The 12604-nt window shown below is 36.9% G+C and overlaps 1 protein-coding gene across 2 annotated transcripts in view; it reads left to right on the top strand.

Annotated features, from left to right (window-relative positions):
• RNGTT (RNA guanylyltransferase and 5'-phosphatase) overlaps positions 1–12604 on the top strand; it is a 232855-nt gene that overhangs the window by 39903 nt on the left and 180348 nt on the right. For both annotated transcript variants that reach the window (XM_068984909.1, XM_068984910.1), the window contains exons 7-8: positions 4373–4482; positions 5670–5771. In XM_068984909.1, coding sequence (XP_068841010.1) covers positions 4373–4482; positions 5670–5771 — 212 coding nt within the window. The remainder of the gene's footprint in view (positions 1–4372; positions 4483–5669; positions 5772–12604) is intronic.

A 12604-nucleotide genomic window follows, 5' to 3' on the forward strand; every position in this document is an offset into this window, starting at 1 on the left:
TTATCATCTTAAAAGAATTTCTTCCTTTTTACTTACCTGTCTAGTTACCTATCTCTTTTAGAGTGTCCACAAGTGACTTAAAGTTCAGTTCTCTTTGTAAAATAAAAGTGTGAAAATCTGGAAGTGTATATAGGGTTAAAAGTTATCTCTTTATTCCCGCTTCCACTCTACTTTTTGATTATACTTCTAGATACTGACTTTTTCTATGCATTTACATACATTTATTCAGTTTAACCTGACTCCTCCTATCCATTGTTAACATAAATGTATTTAATGTTAGCTTTTTTTTTTTTTTCCACTTGGATATCTTTTCTTAGTACATTCAGAACTACCTCATTCCTTTTAGCTAGCACCAGAGGGAATAGTTTATAAGCAGCAAACAGAACATTCTTTAGAAGACAAGAGAGGGCATCAAGCCATAAAATAATGGCAGGCTATTATGAAAAAGAACTAGTTAGAGAACTTGGAAATGATAATAATAAAGAAAAAAATCAGAAGGTGGGTTTGATAGCAGCCTGAAGTTAGCAGTCTGGAGGAAATTATCAAACTGAAAGATCCAGCTAAGAAATTTTTCCTGGATGTAGCACGAAAGGACAAAGAAATATGAGGAATAGTTTAGAGTTTTAGGTAGTGACCTGTGTGAATGATTTAATAGTATGAAAAGTCACAGAGGGAACAAATATGGTAAGGATAGGAAATGTCTTTCTGAGCATTATTTTCTGTGGTACAGTAGAGCTAGGTCACAGTAGTGATCTTTATTAAGATGGGAGGTGAGAAAAAGGAGACAGTTGTGTTCAGGGTCCGCAGTACCGCCATGCTTTTGAAAATTTGCTAGAACTCAGTATATACTTGGTTGTACTCAGAGCTAAGATTTAGTGCACCAATGAACTAAGAATATTCAGATCAAAAGGGGAAAAAGGAAGTGGAGTTTTGAGGAGTCCATGTGCAGGCTTCCTTATGCTCTCTCCTTCCCACAGGGTATCATACAGAGCTCACTCTTCCCACAGCAGTGGAAATGCAGCAGCGTGTGTGTGATGTTGCTGTTTAGGGAAGCTTGTTAGAGTCTCAGTGCCTAAGGTTTTTATTTATGGTTCGTCATGCAGACAGCATGTACCTAGCATGTATCAGTATTCCAGAATCCCAGAAGCAAAGCATTTGTTCAGCGTAAGTTTTACTGTCTGTACAGGTAGTTTAGGCATGATGACCCAGTCTTATCAGTTGACTGAGAACAGTGAAAGTCGTTTCCCAGATGCCATCCAGAGGCCCACCTGGCAAGCAGTCCTGTTATGTTAACTCTTTTCTACACACTGGTGCACACTATTCGAGCAGTTTAATTATGAGCAAAAAGGGAGACTGAGGGTGATGGCTTGATGCAGAAATATTCGGGAAAGGCTTCAAGCATAGTTATTACTTGAGGATAAGGAACTAGTGGAATCAATGAAGTTGAAAATAACCTGAAATCATAGCGGAAGAAATGGCAGGGCAATTTCTGAGGAGACTGAAGGAAATGGAGTTCATGAGCAGATAGAAGTAGGTCTTTAACAAGAGTAGGGAAGTCTCATCCTTTGCACTGAGATTGTGATTTTTCCTCAGTAAATTTCAGCTGCCTGTTTCCTTGTGGGTGGGGAATGGATCCCATCCACAAAGAGAGCTTTTGTGTAACCAGCCACAGTGGTTATCTGCCCTACTTGATTCTGCTAATGGCTGAATGAGTTAGCCTGAATGGAAGAGGAGCTATAGAAAGAGGCCAGGAGAGCAGTGAGGATATAAGAGAATTGTTTACACTACCCTATTGGAGAAAGCGATGGCACCCCACTCCAGTACTCTTGCCTGGAAAATCCCATGGATGGAGAAGCCTGGTAGGCTGCAGTCCATGGGGTCGCTAAGAGTTGGATACAACTGAGCGACTTCACTTTCACTTTTCACTTTCATGCATTGGAGAAGGAAATGGCAACCCACTCCAGTGTTGCTTGGAGAATCCCAGGGACGGGGGAGCCTGCTGGGCTTCCGTCTATGCGGTCACACAGAGTCGGATATGACTGAAGTGACTTAGCAGCAGCAGCAGCAGAATAGGACTTGGGCAGTGAGAGATTGAGTGGTTTTCACTTAAGAGAAAAGTGAGTGGTTTTCTTGGTAGAGAGCTAGCTTCCAGTGAGGACACAGGGTACAAGGTGTTCGTGAAAAAGTTTCAGTTTACAGGGAAGGTTATTTATGAAAAAGAGATTCCAGGGTTTACATTGGAAAGGTGATTAATGATAAGATGAACCAAGAAGGGGCTCAGAAGCAGTGAGGACAGGACCATCAGAGAGGAAAGGTGACTGGAGAGTTGAATTTTGGGTAATGTCGTGGTTGACAGGCATGACAGATGTGGATGTAATTAATGGGCAAGTTCATGGTTAGAAAACTTTCATTTTTCTTTTATGTTAGTTGAGATTGAAGGTAGTTAACAGAGAGCCAAGAGTGATTAGTTCTTTGTACTGAGGCTCAATATTTATTTATTCTGTTCAATTAAAAAATTTAGCTTCTTCAAATGTAGTGTTTGTGTTTTTGGGATTAATTTATGCTAATTTGACCTTTGCTTTTCAGAAATTATCATTGATTTTTTGCCTTTGCTTAGGAAATACATGCTCATAAGTGAAACTAGATACCTTCTTCATGTGAAACTTCTATGCTATTAGTACTTTCAGAGTAAAGATGCTTTCTTTTTTTAATTAATATATACAAGATATAATTTTATCAGGATATTGAAGTTATTTGAGTATCTCAGTAACTAAACATGTTGAAAAAACAACCACCTGATTAAGTTTTCCTTTGAAAATACTCTGTTTAGTTATTATATTTAATGGAGAAATGATTCTAAAACAGAAACTTCATTGGCTGATAAAGAGAGGTTATGGTATAATAGGAGAGGAATGGTACTCTTTGATCCTTTGGCTCATGGAACCTCCCTTGAAGGAAAACAAGGTAGATGACATTTTAAATAACTATAAAATATGATTCAGAACTAGGGGCAAGAAGTAGGATCAGTGTCTGGTGGATTGACCTAGGACTCTTCTAGATGTGTATGTACTAAACATTGCATTCTTTTTTCCCTTCCCAAATAGTTCAGGTTGCCAAGTCTTTGCCAGAAGATTGATCATTGCAGTTTGCAGACCATATTTTTTATTCCTTAATTACGTTAACAACTCTCTAGCTGTTTTATAGATTTTTCTTGAGACTGATGCCAGCCCTCTTATGGGTTGCAAAGTAATTGTAACATGAATCTAGACTATTTTTTTAGTGTCTAAAATTTCCAGGAGTGTTCTTTCTTTGATACATAAATTCTCCATCTGCTTCACTTCTCTGTGATATTTTAAAAGTATATTTGCTATGAAAGACAATAATACATTTTCTATAGTTCTGAGTCAAAGAATTTAGATTAAAACTTCAGGGATGATAGAGAAGGAAATGGGAGCCCACTCCAGTATTCTTGCCTGGGAAATCCCATGGACAGAGGAGCCTGGCGGGCTACAGTCCATGGGGTTGCACAAGAGTTGGACAGGACTGAGCGACTGAGCAACCAAAAGTACGAAGTGTTCAATCCTAACTGGTTAGCTGGAAATCATTTAGAAGTTGTGTGGGTCAAAGCGGTGGAGAATGTACGTGTTAGATCTCATTCAGTTAGTAACCTTTACAGAATCCTGTGTATGTTTATTAAACAATAAACCAAAAGCTTTTGTATTAAAAAAAAATTCAGTGATGAGTAATATTTAGTTTTTATGTTGATACATCCAATGACTATAGCTTAGCCATTTTGTCTACTGTTATAGTCTTATTCTAGTTTACAAAGGTATATATTGTAGGTGTGTATCTCAAAATCCAAGCTCCATTAGTGACGCAACTTCCCATCCTCTTCAATGGGAATCATTGGTGAATGGTATAGTTTAGACCTGGGTTCAAATTCTGTTTTTACCATTTGAATAAATTGCATAAAATCTTTATGCCTCATTTGTTCATTTATGAAATAAATGTAATGCAGTCTGATTTTCAGAATTGTTAAATAAAGGTTAGAGAAACTGTAAAATGCCAGGTACTTTGCCTAACTGAGTAAATGGTAGGTAAGTTATTATTGCTGTTATGGTTCCTGAGTAGTGACCACGGTTGCTTTGATAGCATGATATAGACACTGGGCTGTATATGTACATTGAAAATCATATGCTGGATTAAGGAAAACTAGTGTACAGTCCCAGAGAAGTCTACAGAACCTCCTGTAGCAGACTATTTGTTGCATATATTTACTCAGATTTCTGAAAATAAATGAATCTGTCATTCCGTCTAGTCTTTGTAGATAGATTTGAACTCTAATATATTTTTCTTTTCCTTTTATTTTCAGGGTGCTATTTTTTTGGAGGGTGTAACTGTTAAAGGTGTAACTCAAGTAACAACTCAGCCAAAGTTAGGAGAGGTACAGCAGAAGTGTCATCAATTCTGTGGCTGGGAAGGGTAATAAGCATTTTAAGTTTTAATTAAAGTTTTAAATAAAATTTATTCTTACTCTGCAGTACTTAACATTAATGCAAACAGTGACATAGCTTCTTTGCTCTATGAAATTACTGTGTTTACATAGAATTCTTTGTCAAGCAAAAGTTTATCAGATTTTTCTCAAGATAAACAGTGTAATAACTAGATTTTTGAGTCAAAATTAGATGACTCACATGTCTTCTCTAGAGGAATAGAAAATTACTGTTGTTACCTTCTGGTATTTGTTTTGTGGGTTTGATTCTACTGTTGCTGATTAGAGTTTTGGTTGCCCTTATGATTTTATTAAGAAAGAAGAGGTGAAACTTGAATGAGCCTCCCTTTCCAGTTTTTCTGTCATCAGAAATCTAGAAGAATCAGCTTTAAATATACTCTGCCCCTTACCATGACTTGAAGATATTCATAAGACATTTCATAGCAGAGTATTCAGGGGAGAGTTCACGGCTCTTATCTGTTGTTCCCAGGTCTTGGTCTATGGTCATTCCTGTAGGTTTTTGCCATCTGTGGCAGAAAACTTTAATACAGTTAGAACATGATGAAATAGGGTTATTGTTAAAAATTCCTAATATAAAGAACTTTTGGACTGGTACATACAGATCAATCAACTAGAAATAATTTTAACTGAAAGCTGCAAATGATGATGAAGTGATGTCAGTTTTAGTGTTCTGGTAAACCCTTGCCAGTGTACCTTAATCTCGACCTGAATTTCTCCTGTTTTGTCACTTCTGGGCATCTTTTGAGCAGAAACTTGCCAACCCTGCAGAGTTATGCCAAATTGGCAGTGTCATGATGGAGAAGTATGGGGCCTAGAGCAATGTAAGATAATTAAGGCAAGACTTCTTCCTGAAGTAAAAGACTTGTAAATATATATGCTTTAATATTTAGATCATGTATGTTAATATTTAAAAATTAGCCCAGTAGTCATAATTCATAGTGGCATTTAGGATCTTGTTAACTCAAATTTTAAAATGTCAAGAAAATGATAACATTTTGTCAGCATTCTTGTGAAAGCTGATATTACTCCAGCTGATGTTAATTTCATGATTGGGAGACCATTGTGCTACATGTGTGACTCATGTGAGATTGGTTTAAGACATGTATTGCTTTGTATGGATACCAGCCATAATAGTGATACAGTGATCTTCGTTAAGGTCTGGATTCCCTGGAGCACAGCCTGTTTCCATGGACAAGCAAAACATTAAACTTTTGGAGCAGAAGCCATATAAAGTAAGCTGGAAAGCAGATGGTACTCGGTAAGTTAGACTTCTGAAAAAGAAAAGTTATACTAAATAACCCAAATGCTTGAAGAATATTGCTTTGTTGTGAGAGAAGGTTTGTACTTTTGGGAGTGACATGAACAGCAAAATAAACTGTTTCATATATTGTATAGTTTTTGTTTTACTAGTATTCTTCGTTGTCTACTACAGTTATCTCTTTCATTTTTTAAATATTTGGTTTCAGATTAAATGTAAATCTGAAAGTATTTTTTCTTAATAATATTGTACTTTTGGTATGTCTGCTGCCCACCACCTTGTCTTTAATGGTTATTGGGCACTTCTAAAATTAACAGATGTATTATGAGTTTATAATCTAAAAATTACCAAGTCCCCTGATTCATTCTGTATTTTATTCCTTCGATAGTTTTTCCTTTTTCTGTTAATCCTTACTAATACTTTTCGTAATTTTATCCACTCTTATGGTTCTATTCTTACAACAGAGCTTAGCTTCACATTTCATATTCCTAAGTTTAAAAGTATTAATTAGTAAAAATTTTATGCTTCCTCAATACCAGTTAACTTTTTCTCGATTGTAATATATTTTATATGGCTTTGCTATATATGTATTTATTCATTCAGCGAATTTTATACCAGTTGAAATAACTACTTTAACAGAAATTAATATAGAAGTCATTAATTTTTTCATAATGAACATATTTTAGAATAATTAGACTGTATGTAGTATGTGTATGGGCTTCCCCAGCGGCTCAGCAGTAAAAGAATCCACCTGCAGTGCAGGAGGTACAGGTTCGATTCCTGGGTCAGGAAGATCCCCTGGAGGAGGGCATGGCAGCCTCCCCCAGTATTCTCGTCTGAAGAATCCCATGGACAGAGGAGATTGGCGGGCTACAGTCAATAGGGTCACAAAGAGTCGGACACAACTGAAGCAACTTAGCATGAACGCACATATATGTATGTGATATATACACACGCATATGGGGCTTCCTTCGTGGCTCAGAAGGTAAAGAGTCTGCCTGCAATGCAGGAGACCCTGGTTTGAGCCCTGAGTCGGGAAAATCCCCTGGAGAAGGAAATGGCAACCCATTCTAGGTACTCTTGCCTGGAAAATCCCATGGACGGAGAAGCCTGGAAGGCTACAGTCCATGGGGTTGCAAAGAGTTGGACGTGACTGAGCAACTTCACTTTCACTTTCATATATACATTTATGTATATTTTAGTTATTTTAGTTTTTTTCCAGGTTTGTTGAGATACAGTTTGATGTGGCATTAAGCAGGTTTAAGGTGTACAAATTGTTGATTTGGTACACATATGTTGCAAAATGGTTACTGCTATGGTGTTAACTAACACTTCTATCACTTCCATAATAACCGTTTCTTTTCGACAGTGAGAACATTTAAGATCTATCATCTTAGCAATTTTCAAGTATGTAAATACAATAGTAACTATAATCAGCATGTTGTGCATTAGATCATCAAAACTTATTTGTCTTATAGCTGGCAGCTTGTACCCTTTGATTAGTATCTCCTCATTTTTCCCACCCTCTTATCCCTTGGTAACTACCATTCCAGTTTTGGTTTCTGTGAGTTCGGCTTTTTCAGATTCCACATATAAGTGACATCTTACAGTGTTTGTCTTTTTCTGCCTTATTCCATTTAACTGATGTCCCCAAGTTGCATGTTGTCACAAGTGACAGGGTTTTCTTTTTTCTCATGGCTGAATAATATTCCATTGTGTGTGTGTATATAATATACATTTTTAAAATTATATATATATATACTTACATGCATCATTTTTATTCATCTGTTGGTGGATAGGTTATTTTCATATCTTGCCTATTATGAATAATGCTGCAGTAAAATGGGAAAGAAAATAATCTCTTTAAGATCCTGTTTTCATATTTTATTTTTAAATATTATTTTGAAGATGATATAAGTTGCATTTGATTTTTATGACAATTTTTGAGTGTCAAAATGATAATTTTTTCTTTTTTTTTAAGTGCTGTCTTCATCTACATTTAACTTTGTGGTGACCTTAAAAGATACCTATGGAGATATGGAGTGGATATAACTTGATTTTACTGTTAATATTAATATTTTTATAACTACTATTGTAATGCCAATAATGAAGTAAAAGAAAAGAACTCAAAGTATATTTGCCATAAGAAGTATGTAATGCTATGGGAATAATTTGTATAGATAAGCAAAAGTCTTTTAATGAATAGATAGCCATAATGAAAGCAAACTACGAGAACTGAGACTTTTGTCTTTCTAACCACTGTGTCCTCAGTGCCTAGAATAGTGCCTGGCACGTGATGGGCACTCAGTAAATGTTTATTGGATCAATTAATCATTGAAAAGCTGTCAGTGTCTTCGCATGAAAGTTATGGGAACATTTGTGATGGTTGTGAAATTTTTGAGATTTTAAATGTGACAACTCTGTCACATTAATTTCCAAACAAAAATGTAAACCACTTAGTCAAAAGCAGCAGCAGCAACAACATATTTCAAAGAACATGACACATAGGGTAGGATAAAGCTAGATGACCCTAAGAAAAATGTTTGGATTCATATAAGATAATGGCAATCCATTACCCAACAGATTTGCTATAAAAGGATTAAATAAAGTAATTCCAAACAATTAGCATACAGTGGACACTCCGTAAAAGATAGCTACTGATATTTTCACACATACTTCTGATGTATGTGTATTATATGTGTGTGTGTGTGTATATATATATATGTATATGTAATACACATGTGTATATATATATGTATATATATATGTATATGTAATACACATGTATATACAAGCATTCTTGCTTTAAGAAAAATTGAATACACAATTCATTGTAGTTATTGCTTAACTTCTGGTTTTGAGCTTTTATATAAGCAATTTACTAAACGTATAGATTTGAAATGTAAATTGTAATTTTTTTTCTCATAAAAATGTCCTATGCCTTTGTTTTAATTGAGTGCTAGACATGTAGTCATGCTATACTTGTCCTGACAAATACTTGGTGACTTGCAGAAATAGCTGTTATGTAGATAAACCATTTATAATATGTTCAGGGAGCTTCTGAACATAGTTACTGCTCTAATGGTTTTTATACAGAACAGTGTAATTACCCCAGGAAGTTAGTAACTTGCTTGGATCCTTTGATATGTTATCTCATTAATAATGTTTGTAGCAGATGTTTATTCCAGTGAGTGGAACTGAGTGTTCAGACAGGAATAGTGTGGATAGGATAATGAGATGCTACACTAGAAAAGTTTTATATACTGAGAGGAATATTAAAGAGGTTTTAGATATCTCTGGAATAATTTTCAATGAGCTACAAACAGGTGATATTTTATGCTGTTTAGGAACAGAATGAATAAATCAAATTATTAACAATTCAGTGATGTTACACTGCTATAATTTAGATTTGTTCACTTAGCTGTTTTTTAGTTCCTCTTGAGGGAAGATATCAGAGCAGATAAATTTCTGTTTAGCCCTAATTTTCTTTTGATCATGAAGTAATTGTTTTTTTTTCTGGTATATAACAACTTTGACTGAATATTGCATTTAATAAGAATTTACTTCCTGTCTTATTTCCTAATAAGTATTAATTATGGCCATAACATTGTATCTAATATTTAGAAACTCACTTGTAAATAAAGCTATGCCTGGAAAGGATTTTTAATTTGTGAACTCTTCTTGGGAGACTTAGTGTGTTTGTGGTGATAACTTTCCTTCCAAGGAGCAAGCGTCTTTTAATTTCATGGCTGCAATCACCATCTGCAGTGATTTTGGAGCCCCCAAAAATAAAGTCTGACACTGTTTCCACTGTTTCCCCATCTATGTCCCATGAAGTGATGGGACCAGATGCCATGATCTTTGTTTTCTGAATGTTGAGCTTTAAGCCAGCTTTTTCACTCTCCTCTTTCACTTTCATCAAGAGGCTCTTTAGTTCTTCTTCACTTTCTGCCATAAGGGTGGTGTCATCTGCATATCTGAGGTTATTGATATTTCTCCCGGCAATCTTGATTCCCGCTTGTGCTTCTTCCAGCCTAGCATTTCTCATGATGTACTCTGCATATAAGTTAAATAAGCAGGGTGACAATATACAGCCTTGATGTACTCCTTTTCCTATTTGGAACCAGTCTGTTGTTCCATGTCCAGTTCTAACTCTTGCTTCCTGACCTGCATACAGGTATCTCAAGAGGCAGGTCAGGTTGTCTGGTATTCCCATGTCTTTCAGCATTGTCACAGTTTATTGTGATCCACACAGTCAAAGGCTTTGGCATAGTCAATAAAGCAGAAATAGATGTCCTTTTGGAATGCTCTTGCTTTTTCGATGATCCAGCGATGTTGGCAATTTGATCTCTGGTTCCTCTGCTTTTTCTAAAACCAGCTTGAACATCTGGAAGTTCACGGTTCACATATTGCTGAAGCCTGGCTTGGAGAATTTTAAGCATTACTTTACTAGTGTGTGAGATGAGTGCAATTGTGTGGTAGTTTGAGCATTCTTTGGCATTGCCTTTCTTTGAGATTGGAATGAAAACTGACCTTTTCCAGTCCTGTGGCCACTGCTGAGTTTTCCAAGTTTGCTGGCATATTGTGCAGCACTTCCACAGCATCATCTTTCAGGCTTTGAAATAGCTCAACTGGAATTCCATCATCTCCACTAGCTTTGTTCGTAGTGATGCTTCCTAAGGCCCACCTGGCTACAAATTCCAGGATGTCTGGCTCTAGGTGAGTGTTAGTGATCACACCTTTGGGATTATCTGGGTCATGAAGATCTTTTTTGTACAGTTCTTCTGTGTATTCTTGCCACCTCTTCTTAATATCTTCTGCTTCTGTTAGGTCCATACCATTTCTGTCCTTTATCGAGCCCATCTTTGGTATCTCTAATTTTCTTGAAGAGATCTCTAGTCTTTCCCATTCTGTTCTTTTCCTCTACTGCTTTGTATTGATCACTGAGGAAGGTTTCTTACCTCTCCTTGCTACTCTGTGGAACTCGGCATTCAAATGGGTATATCTTTCCTTTTCTCCTTTGTTTTTCGCCTCTCTTCTTTTCACAGCTATTTGTAAGGCCTCCTCAGAAAGCCATTTTGCATTTTTGCATTTGTTTTTCTTGGGGATGGTCTTGCTCCCAGTCTCCTGTACAATATCACGAACCTCCGTTTATAGTCATCAGGCACTCTTGTCTATCAGATCTAGTCCCTTAAATCTATTTCTCACCTCCACTGTATATTCGTAAGGGATTTGATTTAGGTCATACCTGAATGTGTCTAGTGGTTTTACCCACTTTCTTCAATTTAAGTCTGAATTTAGCAATAAGGAGTTCATGATCTGAGCTACAGTCAGCTCCTGGTCTTGTTTTTGCTGACTGTATACAGCTTCTTCATCTTTGGCTGCAAAGGATATAATCAATCTGATTTCAGTGTTGATCATCTGGAAAGAAAGTTATGACCAACCTAGACAGCATATTAAAAAGCAGAGACATTACTTTGTCAACAAAGGTCCATCTAGTCAAGGCTCTGGTTTTTCCAGTGGTCATGTATGGTTGTGAGAGTTGGACTATAAAGAAAGCTGAGTGCCGAAGAATTGATACTTTTGAACTGTGGTTTTGGAGAAAACTCTTGAGAGTCCCATGGACTGCAGGGAGATCCAACCAGTCCATTCTAAAGGAGATCACTCCTGGGTGTTCATTGGAGGGACTGATGTTGAAACTCCAATACTTTGGCCACCTGATGTGGAGAGCTGACTCATTTGAAAAGACCCTGATGCTGGGAAAGATTGAAGGAAGGAGGAGAAGGGGACGACAGAGGATGAGATGGTTGGATGGCATCACCGACACAATGGACATGGATTTGGATGGACTCCAGGAGTTGGTGATGGACAGGGAGGCCTGGCGTGCTGCCGTTCATGGGATTGCAAAGAGTCTAAGATGACTGAGTGACTGAACTGAAGTGAGTGTGTCTGTGGATATATTTGAGGGGGTGGAATCCAGAAAATAGAATATTTGCTTTAATCTTGTAACTAGATAGAGGCAAAATTGGCAGTACAGCATTGGTCTTCTGTAGCTTTCTTTTCTTCCCCCTTCATTGTTCTGTATTTTAGAATTTGGGCTTCTAAGATATGATTTAATGTTGTTTTTCTTCATTATATAGTTAGCTCATTTTGAAACTTAATGAAAATTTAGCACCTTATTTCAAATGATAATCCTAAACCAGGTTTCATTATTTGAAGACTCCGGTCCTATTTTTTAACAGCTTCATTAGAACTGTTAATACTGCCAGGGTGCAAGGCCAGTTTTTTTGCATCTGGGAGGAACACAAGAAAGCCATCACTCCTGTGTTCCTTTCTTATGTTCCCTTCATGGAGAAGGGAGACAAATAAGGAGTGATTAGAAGTTGATCAGAAACACTGTTCATTGATCTAAAGCTATAGTTGATGATATCTGGTAGTAAATTGATTAAAAAAAGAAAGTAGTGGAACTCATTTTACTCTTACTCCTTCTCTAAGCTCACATCTTACTTACCATTATTTGAAGTAGACAAAAGTGGGGCTGCTTTGGTTGTTGAACATTTTGGGGCAGCATGTGGAGTTGTATTCTGGGTGGCCTCTTAAGGTCACCATGGAACTTTTTAGGATAGCATATCCCAAATGCTGCTGGATGTTTGGGTTACATTGGTGGCTCAGACGGTAAAAAATCTGCCTGCAATGCAGGAGACTCCTGGGTTGGGAAGATCCCCTGGAGAAGGGAATGGCAACCCACTCCAGTATTCTTTCCTGGAGGATCCCATGGACAGAGGAGCCTGGTGGCCTACAGTCCATGGGGGTCACAAAGAGTCAGACAAGAC

This window comes from Capricornis sumatraensis, chromosome 13, assembly GCF_032405125.1.
Source record: "Capricornis sumatraensis isolate serow.1 chromosome 13, serow.2, whole genome shotgun sequence".
NCBI lineage: Eukaryota > Metazoa > Chordata > Mammalia > Artiodactyla > Bovidae > Capricornis > Capricornis sumatraensis.